Source organism: Netta rufina, assembly GCF_964035555.1.
Source record: "Netta rufina genome assembly, chromosome: 5".
Classification (NCBI taxonomy): Eukaryota; Metazoa; Chordata; class Aves; order Anseriformes; family Anatidae; genus Netta; species Netta rufina.
The window spans coordinates 10,100,711-10,119,569 of record NC_140128.1 but is presented as its reverse complement, the minus strand read 5'-3'; the positions used below and the strand labels follow the sequence as shown (position 1 = coordinate 10,119,569).

At 35.7% G+C, this 18,859-nt stretch overlaps 1 protein-coding gene across 1 annotated transcript in view; it reads left to right on the top strand.

Moving 5' to 3' along the window:
* Window positions 1-18,859, top strand: part of GAS2 (growth arrest specific 2) — a gene marked incomplete at both ends in the record, with an annotated part of 78,683 nt that overhangs the window by 29,724 nt on the left and 30,100 nt on the right. The window contains 3 exons of the mRNA XM_084287235.1: window positions 5,017-5,080; window positions 9,618-9,762; window positions 13,768-13,875. Of these exons, the coding sequence (XP_084143361.1) occupies window positions 5,017-5,080; window positions 9,618-9,762; window positions 13,768-13,875 (317 nt within the window). The remainder of the gene's footprint in view (window positions 1-5,016; window positions 5,081-9,617; window positions 9,763-13,767; window positions 13,876-18,859) is intronic.

Sequence of the window (18,859 nt, the reverse complement as noted above, 5' to 3'; positions counted from 1 at the left end):
AAATGGCTTTTAAAATGTTAGGAGCCAAGACCTGAAATTTAGCAGGCAGTTTTAAGAAGATTGTTCCTGTATCATGGATGTACATTCTGCAAATTTTAATTAAAAATAAGTAATCATACCTCATGTTTCTTATTCTGAACACCCTTAGTTTAAGTGTGCTCAGCAGCCATATGCTGTCCATGTGCAGGGTGCATGCTGTCATCTCACAGCCCCCGGGGGTGACCAGCACTTCAAAGCAGTGGCTGTTCCTCCTCTGCTCTCTGGCTTTTCCTGCTAGGGTCTAGCCACTGGGCAAGGGAGAGGTGGAAGATGTCGAAATATGATGAAAAGCAGGTAGGAAGGAAATGAAGCATAAGGAAAGAGAAAAAGGAGTGAGTGAGTGAGTGAGTGAGTGAGTGAGTGAGTGAGTGAGTGAGTGAGTGGAAGAGGCAGAGAGCCTGTATTAAGAGACATGGGCAGCAAAAAGATGGGGGCAGTGTGGAGAAAGAAGATAGAACTAAGGAGTGGCAGGAATAGAGGTTTGTTAGGAGCTGAAAACAAAGTATTGTTGACAAAAAAAAAAAGGCTGACAATAGCTGGAAAAGATGCAGGCAATGACAATAGATAAGAATTTTAAATAAATGAGATGGAAAGCAAAAGGCCTTGTAATTGTCAGGATATCTAAAATAAGGTGGACTTAATGCACTGTTGGTAAATCTTCACACTGCTTTCTTGTTGAGCAAACAACAGGAAGATTCTCTCGCAAGGCAGCCATTTCCCTTCTGCAGTAGATCTATGTAGCACGCGTGGCCTCTACATTTACATTCCTATTTACTTACAGTCATCTATGCAGAAGATTCACCTTCCTAATGTTTGTTAGGAGAAGACTGACCAGGGATTCTCCATGAATACTGTTCTCTTCTGTATGTGACAGCTTGAAAAACTATAGGAAATGGCATACAAAAATTGTGTTAATGATGCAAAGTGAAGTACTTAAGCTATAATTAAGGCTGGCTTTACCACTTTAATTATTTTAACTGTTTGATATATCTATCAACTCTTCATGTGGTCATGGTCTATCAAGAGCTGTGCTCTCTTCAGAATGGACCTTGCTCTGGCCATGTATTGGTAGTGATTGGTTCAGGAAGTGAAGGAAATCATTACTAGTAGGTCTTCTCCTCACACGCCTCACTTGATGCAAAAATCTGAAGATGTTGATTTTTGGAGAATAATATAAGATGTTGAAAGACCGTTTTTGGATGTTGCTACTGAATAGCATTTGACAAGTGACTATGGCAGTGGTATGAAACATACCAGACCTTGTAATGGGATCGCTGCGATGTGTTGGCTTTGCTTTCATAAAAAATGTAGTGCTAGAAAACATGAAAGTACCCTGCAGATAAGGGTGTATGTCTCTTTAAATAACACTTAAATTAGTGTGCATTTTTATTTGTAATGCATGTACGTTAATTCTGTGTATCAGATGGAGATAATTACACTTGCTTCGCAGGAATGTTAGAGAGATCTCCACAGTTGTTTTTTCTTCAGTTCTTCACACCATACAGTAGCACTGGTGGGGAAATGAGTCATGCTGTAGACTTTGAATGATGTGCAGTGAATTATGTATGTGGCTATACATAGAATGCAGATGGCTTCAAAAGATCAGTTCAGCTTTCAGCACTTACCGTGTGTAACTGTGTATCAATTGCTTCAGTTCAAAAAAAAAAAAAAAAAAAAAAAAAAAAGCATAGCAAATGTATGTTTGCCATGCAAGATTTCTAGGATTGAGTAACTGGTCATATCAAAAGTAGATGTGGTGCCCATTTCCAATAAGTAAATACTAATGTAAATTCAAGTAATTCAGAAGATGGATGCCTTTCCCACAGGATATAACAGAATACCATAGGCACAGTTATTGCATTTCAACCTGTGCTTGTAACCAATCACCTCGGAATGAATTGCCTGCTGTCCACAAATGATATTGGCAATATATATGTCTGTACAAATATATGTTCAGAAAACTGTGTACATGTGAGGATAGAGTTGTCCATGAACTGCAGTACAATTAGTGTAAGAACTTAAATATGAATTATGAGGAATCCTACACATTTTATTTTTAGTGCCATACTGATTCCAAATAATACAAAAAGTGAATTCCATGCTGTGTAGTGTCTTTGAAATAGTTTTTGCAATCCTATTCTATTAGATGTCTCAAACTGCTTTAAAAACATCAATGAATTTGCAACTTCCATATGTAAAACTAAAAAAGCAAGAGAAAGAAATAAGGTAGATTTTTTTTCACATAAAGCTGAGGAGGCAGCCTCTAGAAAGTGACTTTAAATATCAAGTTTTTGGTCACTGTGGAATAGCTCAAGATGTGAGTTACACTCGAGATGAGTACTCAGAAATTGAGACGCTTGGAAGTGCTTCTTGTTCCAAAAGGCAGTGGTCTTGTTTGCTTTTTCAAAGTTACTGAACATCTCAACCAAGATAGGTATAGAAAAGCAGTCTTGTGTCTCTGTGGCATTCGCTAACTCCTGAACATTCACTAGTGAGGTGGTAGCCCATTATACAGCTGTATTTGGAAAATACCAAAAATTTTGTTTTGAGAATCTTTAATTATTTCCAGTGGGTATTGCAGTGTACAAAGAAACACTTGTTTGTCTCTCAAGTACTCAAATACATATGCTGGTATAGTCCTCAGGAATGCTAACATTGCCTTGTGAGAAGCAGTGTGTCACCCTGTTCTTATCGCGTGACCAGATGTTTGTTTTTATGCTTGGTTATTGCCTGCACAGCTTTTCATCCTCTAACAATGATTTCACTGTTTCACGTTGCTCAGTGTGAAATGCATGAAATGTGTCTAGACTATGTTGAGTCAAATTTGCTAAAGAACTTTGGGTTTTGTTTGGGTAGAAGAGCTTTAAGCATTGACATAAAAATACTTTACCTTTCTTATTCAAGTCTTTGTTGAGTAATATCTATGAATCCTTTTGGAAGTAATTTTACTTGAGGCTCTCTTTTCCTTCTCCCTTCCAAAAGTTATTCAGACGTGTATATGTGTGAATTGCAATTCAGAAACTCCCTTTGACTATTCCAAAAATGGTTTATTCCACTTGTAGTCTCAGAGATGTCTTATTTCTTTAAAATCAAGTTTTATTTTGGAGTAGTACTAACTGCTTTAGAATGAAAGCAGCAGAATATCTTTCGAGAGTCATGAATATAACACTTAAAAAATATTGATTGCTAGTGAAGGTTAAATATTTCGTAAAATTACTTTGTTGTGGCAAGAAAGAACATTGAGAATAGCTGGATGTCCAAGTCTCCATCTTTTATATTCTTAATAACAGATGTCTGAAGGATAAAAATACTTTTCCTAGTATATTGCCATTTTAGTTTTCATGCTCTGCAGTTTTACTTCTGGAAACATATTTGGATGAGATTAGAAGGGAAGAATGCATACATCTTGAATTGCTACATATACGCTAGTAAAAGACTTAAGGGCGAGCATTCAACTCACGTAATTTACCACAGATTTATTCAAGTCAGTGGAGCGAGAAGTTGAAGTTGCAGAAATTGAAGATCAGCCCCAGTAGGCATTAGTTATTTAGAGGTGCTTAACTCTGAATTCCAAGTCCAGGTCTTATGCATACATTATAGGACAAAGCAACAACTTTGAGTTTTAGCTAGACATTGAAATATGTTTTTCAGGTGTATATGTGTGTGTATATATATTTAATTATTTTTTTTCCTCATACATTTCAGTTAGGTGAGTCATTAGACAACCAAAACATTTATACTACAGATGTCTCAGCTTGAACTCATTGAAAACACATCAACTTCATTGCCTTTTTTTTTTTTTTTTCCTCATTGGTACAAATAGTCACACAATTATTTTTTTAGTGTCAGTTCAATCTGAAGTATAAGGTACATATCTTTCAGTTAGTATGGGAGTTTCTAAAACCTCAAGTTTATCCAAAATGTGAGGGTTATGCTGCAAGAGACAGTGACAATGGAGACATCTCTCTACTGGAGAGATGATGACGATGTACTCATAATTCTCATAGTTTATCTGTGTTTTTTTTTTTTTTGTTGTTTGCTTTGTTTTTCTTCTCTTTTTTTTTTTTTTGGTATTTCTTTGAGGATTTTGTGGGAGTTGATTCTACAAGAAGTCACAGGCTTTCCTTAAATCCTGATTTTGTTTTTTGCTTATGTATTTTACCAGACTTCTCTGCAAAACTCTACCTATCTGAGATAAAAAAAAAAAAGAGAGAATCTTTTCAGATAATGGTGATATTTCTGAATTAGAAGTACAGAGATTCATAGTGTGTTACAGTTTCTTCTGAAGCTTAACAACTGCAGGTCATGAGGAATTCAGGCATAAAAACTTGCATATTTGCATGTGTGTATATATATATATTACAGGAAGCAAGTGTTTGGTTTGGTTTTCTTATGATGAGCTTAATTCCTAGATTACTCACATTTTTTATTTGTTTTAAGAAGAAAGGTATGAGAAATTCAGGACTAAACTTACAGTGAGGTATATTAATGAAGTCTTGTAGTTTTTCTGATTTAAATTGGTTAAGAAAAACAGTGATGTAAAGGATATGAATTCTTTTAGTTTATAGGGTTAAAAAGAAAAAAACAAAAACCAACAAACAAACTTAATTTAAATGTTACTCATTTATTTTTGATCCTCTTCTAGTCTGAGAGTTCTGCCAGAGCTCTTTATTATTTTTAGGATATTACAAACTGATTGTAGGTTACCAAATAATTTTCCAATGATTTAGAATTTTATTATCAAAAGAATTAAAGGATAACTAAATGGGAATTTCCTAAATCATCTGCACTCTGAGAAACAGTCCTTGATCCCATCCTTTTTGTTGCAGTAAGTAAAATTCCAGCTAGCTAAAGAAAAATGCAAGTTTCATCTGCGTTGAGAGTTATAGATGTTGATGATTTAGTTCTGTCCGTCACAAAGACATTTAAAATAGCTTTTATTTATATATGTTTTCCATCTTCACTTTTCTTTTCCAGTTCTCCACAAGCAGCCAAGAGAAGTGTGCCTTTGTTTGCTGGAACTTGGAAGGATTGCAGCAAGGTAGGTGGAAATATTTAAAGAATGAAGAAATATTTACATTCTTGACAGCACTGACTATTGAGAGACTTACTAAATCAGCACATCCCAAGCTAACTTCTGTGCTCATCAGGTTCAAGAAGAACATGATGTCACCCAGGACACATATAATAAAATATCTATACCTTCACATCAGTAAGCTTTTCTCTCGGCTGTCCTTATATTAGGAGGGGAGACAGTTGAGAATGATTTCTAAATAAAACTTTGATCTGTTTCTTTTTCTAATAGTCATGTCTGTCTATAAACAATTGAGATTTCATTAGTTTTGCTGTTAATAAATCAGTCTTCAAATAACTTAAATCAACACTGATTCTTACCTCATTTATTTAAATAAACTTAGCTCTGATTCTCACCAACAGAATCAGGACAAGAATGGAATTAACAGCCTGTGTTCCACCTCTGTCAGATGCTCCTAATCAGACAGGACCCTCAGTACCCTTTAGTGTTATTTTTGCCTGCAAGTCACCAGTGACTTTTTCTAGACAATCAAAATGATGGTAATTAAATGCAATTTTTCTGTTTTTGCAGATGCAGAAATAACCAGAGCAGTGCATAATATTTTCAACAAAATATCTGAACAGCAGTAGTGCTGCCCAGTCATACATGTAAATGGCAATTATACGAAGCCCTCTCTATTGCAGTGGATTGCCTTATTTAAATAGTTTCATTAATTTCAGTAAAACGCCTTGTGTTTACAATCAGTATGAAGGAGGCCTGCACTTATTCTTAGTAAAACAACTAGTATTTTCATGGCAAAATTTTATTGTAGGCATTCATATTTTATGAATGCAACTCATTTGGGAAGCTGCTTAATTCAACTTGTCTCTTGGTCAAGTTTCAGAAAAGCCTTTGTTGCCAGTGGAAGTTGGCATAGCAATGGTGGTAAGAAAAAGAACTGATTTCTACATGGCAGGAATTATTATACATCATTATAATGTTTTACAGATTATGTTACTGTATTCATTTTTTATTTACGGCTTAGAGGTCAAATAACATATGTCTATATACTTGTTTCTGCTCTAATATCTCTTACTTGAAAGCAAGCAAAAATATTTATAATCTCTTATGAGGGGCACAAAAACCGTTCAAGGGGAATATAATTGATGGTTCATAGGCTGATATAATGGAGAAGTAGTTATTTGGCATCAATTTTCATTGATCTTTTGTAAACTAAAACTATTATTGAAAAAGAATATGGACAGTTCCCTCCACTAAGCATAGGAAAGAAAATTTGCTGTTTTAAATGGGAATGAGGCCGGTTGTATGCTCACTTTGTAAAGCAAACTAGGTCTGTTAACAGCCTTTTGGGGTCTGCTTTCCAGAAGACTTGTCACAGAGATTTTTTGAAAAGGTGCCTCTACATGTATGTGCTTCTACAGAATGAGAAGAATAGAGACACTGAATAACTTCTTACTTTCCTCTTCTTTCTCTGTTCTAAAAGCAGAAAGATATGTTCAAAGCAGCCTATTCATCACAAGGAGCCAGCTTCAAGAATGCTAATGTCCAGCTAGATTACTGTTAGTCTTCAGGGTCTTCTTGGGTTTGATCCATAAATGAAAGAGAATGGGGATCATTCCAGGCAGAGACAGAACTGAGTTTTGTTCTGCTCAGCTTGAAGTCATTCAACAGATTCTCTGTGGACAAGGGTAGATGGTTTCTAATTTACCTATGCTTTAATAGCATTTTAACTACTTTAACAACACATCTCTCACTGTGTCCTTTTAACCAAATTAGAGAGAGATGAACTGGATGGATAGACTACACAGAGAGTGGAAAACTGTAGTGACTGCTTAGCTCAGAGTGTCAGCCCCACTGGTTACTCATGGCATTTATTAGGGATTTATACTGGTGACAAAATTGCTTGAACGTTTTTATTAATGGTCTAGATGGTGTGATGGAAGGCAGCCTCAGCACATTAATAGATGAACAGGATATTGTGGGAACAAGTCCACACACTGGAGAGCAAAGTTGTCCAGAGGGACCTTGACATGTTGAAAGAATAGAAAAATTCTGGAGTTGGAAAAGAAAAAAAAAAGAAAAGAAAACAAAAACAAAGAAGTGCAAAAGCATGCACCAGGAGCAGAATACTTGTGTACGGGTTAGGGACAGACCATCTCAGCAGCAGCATTGCAAGAGACGGCCTGAGAGTCTGCCAAGAAGTGGTCTGGAGTCATCAGGATACCCTTGTGGCAATGAAGATGACAAATGTGTGTAGGGCTGCATTAGTAAGAGCAAAACAAGCAGCTCGAGAGAAGTGCTTGTTAGTTGGAACATGTTCTGTGTGAGGAAAAGCTGATGGACATGGATTTCTTCAGACTATAGAAGACAACTTTGTGGATGCAGTTGGCATCTTGATCTACCCAATGGGGGTTGGATGGAGGTGCCTAGCAAAGCCAACTCCTTCAGTTCAGTTCTCCTCTGAAAGCATGAGAGGCAGCAAGAGAAATTCTGATGGGAGATGCAGAAAAAAAGAATGAAGTTCTTATGTAACTGTTAAACTCTGGGGGCAAGACAACCCCCACAGATCTCTTGAAATTACTGTTGAGCAATTTTAACACTTCTGGTATTGTATTCAATTTTTCCTTGGTAAAAATGGGAAGTGGTGCTCTAAGAAGTCTGTTGGAGATCATGTTACAGTCCAACGCTGCTTCATTTGTCGTTATGAGAAAGCAGGCTAGAAAAGAGCAGGAAAGGAAATTCTCAGCATACCTTCCAGAACAGAATTTGCACCTCTGCTGCATGACAGAGCCCTCTCAGAAAAGATGTGGTTTTACCATTTCAGCTTCCCAGCAGGTTGATCCATTCAGTATCAATCCAGGTTGATTCCACGTGTGGAAAAAAATGTGTGTATGTTTGGGCTTTTTGTTTGTTTGCTTTTCAACTCAGCACCAGAAGAATTTAGAACATAACAAACACGTGGAACTTTAAAAGTCTGTTACAATGATAAAAAAAAGAAAATGGAGATTATGGAAAGCAGCAGAAGTTAAGAAGCAACATTGCTTAGAAGAGTGGAAGAGTTTTATTTGATGAGTAAGGCTGCATGCAGGTGTAGGCTTAGGGCCCAGCGGGAATTTAATGATTTACAGCCTGTCGGCATCTGCAGACAGACAGGAAGTAAATGGATTGTATATAAGTGCTTGCTTCAATGTTGGCTGACTTTTCATTAGGCCGACTGCACCAGTTATAAGCCAATACAAGCACAGATTTGGTTCTTAGATTTCTTTCTATTAATTTACTAGGCAGTAGTGTGACTAAATTAAAATTTATTAAAAAAAAAAAAAAAAAAGAGACAGTATATGCATTTATGCCCTTTCTCTGTATGCATTTAACATTATTTTCGAGTATTTAGATTAAATGTTAATAATGTGTTTGTTTCCACTCAATATTTCAGTGTCCAGATCTTTACCTAGATAAGTCAGCATAGTTCTGCATCTGGTCTATGGACTTTTCTACTACAGAAGAAAATATGGTTTCATTTATGCAAGCCGTTTGCTTGCTATGAGAAATCTACATGGCATGATAACTTTATCAAGTCGAAGCCCTTCTCTGAAAAAGGAAATCTTTTTTTTTTTTTCCTTGTTTTTCTTGTTGTTCATCAATGTTGGCACAGAAAAACGCAGAGGGGAATTATCAGTGATTAGGAAAATAGGATGGGCCTTTGGACTCCTGACATATGTCCAAGTTCTGTTGCTTGCTGTGAGATACTGACTTAATCATTTGCCATAAAGCTTTCAAAAGCAGGCATTGTTTTAAAGAGCTTTGCTCTCCAAGTGTTGTGCTTCAGATGCTCCATGTCAAAGCTGCTTGTATTTGTTTTGGTTGGAGCTGCAAGTATTTTGCCACTGTAAGCAGAGGTCTGAAGATTGGCTGTGAAAAACACGTTATAAGGAAAACACTAGCTGATTCTGAAAAATACTGGCTGTGTGTCCATTTATTGGCCTGTAAATTTGGTACAATATTAGAGGCCAGGATAATCTTTAATTCCTTTTCAGCTGGAGTTCTATGAAAAATGCTAACAGAAAATCAAAGATGTCAAGTAATTTGAAGGAAAAACAACAACAACAACAACAACAACAAAAAAGACACTTCCTCCCTCCCCCCCCCCAACCCACACATACAAGCAACAGGGACAAAAACTGCTAGTGTGCTGAACTTCAATCAGTCCTCCACAGCAGAGAAATTTTTAAGGCCTACTGTTATTCATAAATTACTCAATCACCACCATACGTTATCAGACAGAGAAGTTGAAGAACTACACTGGCTGTAAATTTAATTAACTGAAAGATATTATTTAATTTCATTCCTGGTGTTGATTTGGAGTGATGGCATCAATGACAGATATATTTTGTACTTGTTTATGAACAAGTACAAAAAATAGGTTGTATGTGGCAACCTATTATTGCATGGTAGTGTGATATAAGAAGTATAAATACTTTCCACCATTTTTTTGTAAAACATTAAATACAGAAGGACAAGTAATTTGTTTGTGTGTTTATAAAAGGTTTGGGGTGGAGCCTCCTGGATTAATAAAGTTGGAAAAAGAGATTGAACAAGAGGAAACGCTTTCAGCCCCCCTCCCGTCTCCTTCGCCCTCACCAACAAAGTCTCCAGGGAAAAAGAGCACAGGGAAGCTCTTGGATGATGCTGTAAGTTGTGGGGAAAAGCTTCCCATCTGGTCCATTCTCGTATGCACTTACTTGCAAAACACACAGAAGCTTCATTTTTACATCTCACTGTATTTTAGAGATTTGCAGGCTGATAGAGTTAATTTATTTTTGACCGCAATTATTTCTGCCATAAGCTTGGAAAAAATTTAGCATTGTGTAGGAGATATGCAGTTTAGCCTAGCTTAGTGTTTAAGGCCAAGTTCCCTTCTTATTACTCTGTGTTTTTCTGTTCACTTCTTATTCATCAACTCCCACTTGATGTTTTGTCTGAGAAAGGACTGAGTCAGGACTATGAGATTTGGCCCATACTGACTTGTACAGACAGTTAACAAATGCTTTGAAGTTATCTCAGCTTAATTTTTATTCTGCTGTTGTGCATGTTTCTCACGTGGTGGTGGTGGTGGGGGGGGGAAGATTTTTTCTTCATTGTTAGAAAGCATCTTGCTTTGAATTTTATTAAACTCTTCGCATTATACTGTAGTGTTCATATCTCTGTTGCAATCCCTAGAGGGGTTCATTTGAAACTACTGGAATCAGATGAAAAGGACACAATTTGAAACCAGGAAGAGGTTAAACTTGAAAAGTACAAATATATTCTATAGAAAGAAGCTGTTACTATAGTAACTGTTATATTACAAGGTAGATGTGCCACCTGGGAGTTACAAAGCACTTCTTGAAAAATCCATGTGCCACTTTTTTGTTAGAAAAAGCAGATGGAATATAATGTTTGTTCATTTTATTGAAATACTTTATACTATTTAATGAAAATAATTAAATTTAACTTTTTTTTTTTTTTTTTACCTTTTTTTTGTTTGTTTTATTATTTCTTCCACAACTTTACAAAAGCACTCACTTATATTTCAATAGAATTGAGGAAGAACAATTATGCGTAGGAGTGTGGTGACTGCATATCTTGTAGGAACACGAGAGAGTATGAAGGTTGTCTCCAACCACCTCCTTTAATTTAGAAACCAGTAGGGATAGAAACATAATGGAATTCATCCAGCTAGATTCTTGACCCTTACTGCCCCAGACACTCACACCATAAAATAGCAGCAGTGCTCGTAGAGTCCAGACACAAAATAAAATAGGATATAATTCTTCCCTCTGCTTCCTTATTTGATTTCCAAATTCCACTCAATAATACTGCCGTATCCTTTGGGATCGTAAGGTAATGGAAGCCTCAATAGGAGGATCAGCAGAGAAGGTCTCATTATCTGCTGTTTTACAATGGTATAAATCTGTTGGCTTTCATTCTTCACAGCTCTAATATGTCTCTATTTTGCTTACACAGCTCAAAACAATCTTGAATCTGTTAGGTCCAACTATGCTGTATTTTTGCTTGCATAGATTATCCCTGGTAGACGTAGTAATTAAGGCATATTCCACCTTACCCATTTTCAGATGGAAATTTCAAGACCATCTTCAGAGGTGATAACTGTGATAGGATATTGTGTTAGGAATCCCTGATTATCAAGCAGCATTCAGAGGACCGTTGTCAAAAGGATGGGGATGGTGTTTAGAGGACTACCTACATTTCAAGAGATATAGGAATGCACCTTTTGCACGCTCAGAAACCTACCCTGGATTTCAGTCACCAACTCCTCGCTTCACTGACATTATTCCTATTGCAGCAGACTATCTAAATAATTTGATTCTCTAGAAAATGGAGGCTAACACTTAGCATTTGTTCATAAGAGTCACTTAAATAACTAGTCTTAAAATAATGCAGTGATTGTACATTGAAACTGAGGACAAAACATCTAATAGTTAAGAACACTTTCTGTGTCAAATACACAGAATCCCTTTCCTAAGTGTAATTTTTAAATGCAGTATTTTTCACAAAAACATAATGCCCTATTTTTAAAGGCAAACAAATATTACTAATAAAAAAGTACTTAGTAAAACTATTCCACGAGGTAATGAAGTTATTCAGATAACTACACTGAAGAACTTCAGACATAATTAGATGGCCTTCATGTTGCTCATGAAGGCTGGTTTCAAAAGCATTTTTGTTCACTGGTCCAGTATAGAAAGAATAATTTTGGTTAATGTTTAATTTCTTTCCAGTGTGTTTAACAATCTATGACTTTCTCTTAAGAGCATATTTGAAAAACTTTGGTTTTGCTTCACAAGTATTTTTTTAATTTATTCAAGGTAACCAAAATACCTCTTGTATTGCCATAGCTTTACTCGTTTTTGTTTTTTTTGTTTGTCTTCTAAGTTCAAAATGTTCATGTCTTAGCTGTTCTGAGCAGATTATTTCCCAGTCTTCAGACTGCTTTTACAAGGCCTTGATAGACAATCTGAATTTCAAAAGGACTTTGTAATGTTATTTGAAGTGGAGAAAACCTCCAGGAAGTTCCTCCAGCATTTTGCATTGTTTGACACCCACATACTAGGTCAGCTTCCATCAAAGAAAAGTGCAGTGTATGAAAATGATGTTCCTGTGTACAATTGGAATGCCAAATAAATTTCTCAACCACATTTCTTTTAGCAATTGATGGCTGTTCTACTTTCAGATCACTGAAGAGTACAAAATAAACTTTCACTAAATATTAATGTCTCTGGTAGCATATGCAGGGCCGCATTTTCACAAAAGGCTGAAGTCAAGCAGATGTAGCTGACAAAAAGCAGGAAGGTTGTTTTAATCTGTCTTTTCTCAGCTCTTCTTGCTGGGGCTATGTAGTCATGTTTGGCATTGATAAAGTAGAGCAGCCTTGAGGCCCCTTTAAATTACTCTTGATTGCAATAATGCCCTAACTTGGTGATCATCAAAGAGTAGTTAGCAATACTGAGGAGCATCTTGGCACGACTATGTCAGAATATTCTCTGCTCACCTTTAATTAAAGTACAAGTGTACTATTTGAAAGTGCAAAATGGAAGTATTGGATAACTTTTATCCAGAAGCCAAAATGCTTCTCTATTTATTGTATTTATTTAGAAGGCAAAATACATTATTATGACACCTTCATCTGTCAACTGTACTGGTTCTTTGACAGTTGAGCTGATTCACCATAAAATATTGAGTATGCATCTACAAAATTTTGATGCTAAACTCAAATTGTCAAAGTGTTTGTAGACTTCAATTATACAGTACAAATTTTATGTTGAACTATGACACTTGTCTCTATTTTTACCCTTTCACAGCTGTAAAATCCTCCTTGACATTGGAAGCACCACAGTCTGGGATTATGGAAATAATTTAAAAAATCAGCATTCAAGATCTGCTTTAATATATAAGCCTTATAAGGAACCGGGCGTGCATGTGTATATATAATGTTAACATTTTATTTAATTGATTTCACATAGCTTGTATTTCAAGGCTAACGTGCAACTGATTCCTGATTCTTGAGTCTGGCTAAATTTGGTGCAGCTCCTGAAGGACATACGTGCACAATCTAAATGTGCACATGAATTTATGCAGTGCTTTCTATAGCCATCCTAAGGCTGAGTGTATTTAGAAGTTACCCTAGATCTTTTTGGTCAGTGAGTGATCTGAAAAGACAGGGAAGCATTCACAGATATTTTTCCTCAGTTTCCTAAGAAGTAAGCAACCTTTTTTAGGTTCTGAATATTTTAAACAATATTACAGTGGCATTCACATCAGTACAAGAAGGGCCCAATGCTGAATTCTCATTCAGGATTTTTTCATTCATAATTCACGTGAAATTCTCAATAACTTCGATAGAATTTAGATCTGAGTGAAGGGTTTACAATGTTCCCTTTAAAGAAGTGGTAGGTGAAATAGTATTTCTCAAAAACAAATAAATAAAATCAAGATGAAAGTATTTAAAAAAAAAAAAAAAAGTGAAACGGAAATGAAGAAAAATGAGGAAAATACCAGCAATGAAGACTTAGATTAATGGTATCATGTAAATGTCCTCTTGAATGTTTTGCCACAGATACTATTTTAAACAGATTTTGTTAATAACTTCCTTCCTTTTTTTTTTTTTTTTTTTTTTTTTTTTTTTTTTTTATCAGGTTAAACACATTTCTGAAGATCCACCTTGTAAATGCCCTAATAAATTCTGTGTGGAGCGCCTTTCACAAGGAAGATACAGAGTTGGAGAAAAGATCCTCTTTATTAGGGTAAAAGTTTTATTTTATTTTATTTTATTTGATTTGATTTTATAGCAAGTTGCTAGTGTCTTCTACCTTCCCCTTTGGAAACATTTTCTTTTTAACCAGCATCAACTCAGTTTTATGATGCTGAATAAAGAAATACAGTGGGTTAACTGACTTACGGAATTATTAGCATTTGGTAGGTCCTTCTAATTCTAGGTCATTGAATTTGCTCCGTCTTTGATCAATGGCAATCAGAAGTCTTTACAGAGAAGATGATTTCCTCACAGTTCTGTCTGAAAGAAAATCTACTTCATCATCACAGCCTTTCCCCCACTTTGTATTGGCTGATAGTATTTGACAGGTCCGGAAAAGGATCAAAGACTTCATGATCCTTGAATTAACAAGTCACAGCTAAGACATATCCCTAAAGTAGGGGAGCAAAACATTAATGTCTGTATTACTACATGTGATGAGCAGGTATTTCTAAACCCAGTGTTGTATTTCAGACTTCATATGTAGTATATTAACTCCAATACCAGAAAGTAATTGTAAATGTAAATATTTCCTAGCATTAATGTTTAGCTGAATTTAGCACAAATATGGTAGCCAAAGTTAATTTTGATCGCCTTAATCTTCTGGATGCATGCTCATGCTAATAATGTGAAAATACTCGTCATACAATTTTGTGATAGTGAGGAAAGAATCCGGTTCATATTATGCTTCTTTCCATTTTTCTGTTCACACGTGCTGTCCTTGGTAAAGACTGGTTCGAATGACACCTCTTGCTGTTGAAGAACTGTTATCCCTGTTTTGTTAAAGACGTGAAACTATGGCCTGATAAAACTGAGGATTTAGTACTTCTAAGAACAAAAGTCAGGAGGACTCCTTCCCATCTATAGAAGTCAAATTCCCGATTCAACAAAACAGAGTGCTTTCTATGTCATAAATGTATGCTTAATTTACACTGAAGTCAAATTTAGATAAGGGTTTAGGTTGTCCCATGTGTATAAAGTTGAGAACATGTTTAAGTACTTTGCTGAAAACGGAAACTCCCATTTAATTCAGTAATAGCTAAGAGTGAAGAAGAAATACAGGATTTGTAACAGATAGTTTGAGATTTAACATGCTAGCATAAAGGATTAATAGCTTTTCTGTTTCATAGCCAATGAGACTTTTTAATTCTGTGATATTTTAGGGTACTAACTTTACATGACTTTGAAGAAGGTAGTTTCATTAACAAACTAATCTGTAATCTGGAAGAGTTTAACACCTCTGTTTTCTCCCTTTCAATTTTCATTTCAAATAACAATATCAAAGTATTTTAAATCTTCTAGATTTGATAAACTCATTTTTTTTCTGCCAGAATGGTGAACGTCAAATTCCCTTTCACTGGCTTCTTCATTGTGTAATCTAGTCCAAGTCAGATTTTGTTCCAAGTTTGCAAACAAAACACCCTTTTCATATCACGCTACCACATTCCAAAGTAGAATTGTGCCAAAAAATAACAGTAATATAGATTAGACGTTAAAATACAGTATTAAAGATCATTCCTGCAACATTGATATCAATGGAAACTTGCCAGGAAGTTCAGTGGGAACAAGCTTATATTCATAGATTTTGGAAGTCATTTGTCCTGGGTTTTGGTTAGTTTGGATCTCGTTTTGGAACGCTCCACTGGATCGCAGTAAGTTTTGATTCTTCGTTCTACGTATTTTTATTGTGTACATGAGTAGATTTATTAGTATCTCTTTGGAATCCTTTGGACATTTCCTTATGAGAAAATATGTTAGAGATGCATAGCTGACTTCTAATTTTGTTGATATTTGGCACCTTGTTCTGGTGCTGCTGAGATAGTTCCTCCTACATTCCGTGTTCTGTATAGAGTGTAACACAACCAGATAGACGCCACTTGTTTATAATCCAGTGTGTATAATCAGTTGAACTGAGACAGTTTTTCTTAACTTCTGTAGATCGTTCTGTACCAACTGATGAACATGATCACTTCTGAGTGGTGTATCTGGTCAGCTTCAGGCAGAACTGCAGTGTTCTTTATAACCAATATGATTTTGATGGAGCAGGTTTCTATAGAGGCTTATTCTAGTGCTGGATCATTCAGAGTTTCTGTGATCTGACAGTGCTGGAGAGCCAAGAGAAAAGTCAAGCGCTCTTTCTTTCATGGAGACTTTCAGCCTGTGGTTTTCATTCCAGGCCTTTGTTGTATGTAAGTACCTTTTTCTAGCACCGTTGATCACCAAGCACATTTTAAGCAACTGCCACATCTGCAGCCACAGCAAGTTCATGGTTTCCTTGGTTTTAGCAGCTGAAATCCAAATGCAATTGAGTAATATGCTTTACTGGTATGAAGACTTGGGTCTCACTGTTGCAGTTACCTTGACCATCTTATTGCAGGTGCTTAAAATTACAGAAAGAATTTCTTAAATGACTATCTGCCCAACCTTGTCCTAAATCATGCTTTTCATCAATTGTTTCAAGTACTAGTGTAAAATGTGCTCAAGTTGTAATTGTTCTCAAAAATAAGATGCTAAGTATCTGTATTGCTGAAGTCCATTTTCCCTTTTATGGGACACTTCTGTACCTAGTAACTACGTTCTTGTATTTATTGCTGTTGGTGCCCATATCTCTTTGGAAATGGCATCTAAGCTTCACAATCAATTATTTGTCTGTTCAATCTTTGATCCTACCATTATGCCACGAAGTGCTTTGGGGTACAAGTCTTAATCTTACCAAGTAGTATTGAGTTAATAAGCCTGTTTGTAAAAATAAAGAATAACAAGACATGAAAACTTCAGTTGCACAAAAGCATGTTTTTTTAACTTGGAAAACTGAGTCACAGATTTTCAACTCTTTATTTCTTGCAGAAGACAGCAAAGGAGTTATTTACATTAATACATAATTTTATATTAAGAAATATCAGTCAGGTCATAGGAAAAGGTTATTTTTTAACTATGACTTTCAGTGGCAAATATTTCAAGCTATCTTGTGGTATAAGGATAAGGATGTATGATTTCTGCAAACTAGCAAGCTTCTCTCATGAAGATGTATACTATTGATCCACATCCATAATAAAATTGAAAACACTGGGTTCTGCAGAATGAAAAACTGTTTCTCTGCAACTGGAGTCTGATTAGGTGGTATAATGGGTCCTCACTTTCAAGTCTGTCATGTTTCCTGACTTCTGATTGCTCTTGTACTTTTTGACCTTGTTCTTTTAATCATTAGTATCAGTTATTTGCTTGTGACAATAATGACACATTTAAATTGATACTAGTTCTATCTGAATTGAAATCTCAGTAAATGAAAGGCATTATTTTCCTGCTATAGCACTGATGTAGAAGCTTTCTTTTGGGACTCTCTTTCAATATGTGTGAATGCATATAAGATCACTGGTGGCTGCAAACAGCATGGCGATGTTCTTCCCCTCTATTGCCCATTTTTAGTGAGAAAAATGCACTCATGTAAGCACGCTTGACATCCAGGTAGACATGATATACCACTTAACTATGTAAAAACGGAAAGCAGATGGATTATACAGTTGTCAAGACTCAGATATCTTCTGCTTTTCCAGACCAAATAAGTAATTCATATTCACAGCTCTAACTGTGCTTTTTGGGTTTGGGTTTTTCTTCAACACTTGGCTCTTTTGTCTTGCTTATTTGAAGGATTCTAAGAGATTTTCTGCTTTGCCAAGGCCCTCTCACTTCTAATCTTCACAACAGTTTATCTTTCTAGCACATTAATTCCTTTCCTAGAGCTTTATCCATATCAGATAACTTTCAGTGGTGTTTCAGATGTCAAAAGCATTGGCTGATCAGGACTTCATCAGGATCACTGGACTTCAAGGACAGTGACAGTCATTCACCTCTTCTTTGAGCTTTGAATCCGAGTCTTCTACTGCTACTAGACAAACATTCTAATTGTCAGCTCAAGGTTAACTGCTAGAGATGATGTGAAAGTCATGTCTAAAGTCTCGCCCTAATTTATACCCAGATGTAACTTGTTTTGCTTGTTTGTTTGTTTGTTTTTCTGTTTTGTTTGGAGATGTTCTCACAATGGATGATTGGACTTTTTTTGTTTGTTTGTTTTTAAACCATGTGCCAGTTCCTATGCCACAGCTTGACCCTCTCTGAGTATTTGTTGTATTTCATCCTTATTCTTGCAAGTGAACACTGAATTCTTTCAACCTTCTCAGTTGTTAGTTAGTAATTAGTTACCAAATAATTATATAAGGAAATTCTCAATACTTTCAATAAAGGTGGGTAACTGAATATAAGTATGTGAAGAGTTATAGATCTCATTGTTTCTGTTTTTTTTTTTTCTTTTTTTTCTTTTTTTTCTCTCCCTAGAATGCTGAGTATATAAAAATAGAACAAATTACATAAATCCTCTCATATTTTCTTTCCCTTTTTGAGAAGATGTTCTGCTGACTCAACTGTCCTTTTATAGAAAAGGTACTGGATCACCATCTGCATATCTGAGTGCACAGATAAACTGCTAATCCACTCAGCCATGAGTTTACAGACAAAAATTACTTTGCAACATGAAAAACTCTTTATAATTTGTTGTTAAGAATTACAGGTTGGGATCCATAGGTTTATATTGAAAGCAATAGGGGGAAGTATTTCCAGTTATTTCTTGTGCTTCTGCTTCATAGATTAATCTTTTTGTAAGATTCCATTTTGAACTTAACAGCTGTTAATACATTTTACATTAATGATGAGACAGCAGTTAGTGTTCACAGCTGGAAGCTAGTAATCCTGATGTATTGGAACTGGAGATGCAGCTATTTGTAATGTTACTCTTTAACGAGGTTAGCGCCGAGCTTTCTATGCTCTTGTATAAACCTTTTGCTTTCCCTTGCTGAAGCAAAAAGGATCTTGTATTGCTGTAATGTGAGCACTATTAATGAAGTCAATGCAAGCACATCTATCTTTTATAGGACTATGCTGCAACGATTTACAAGATGAGTGAGAGTTAATATTCTTCACTA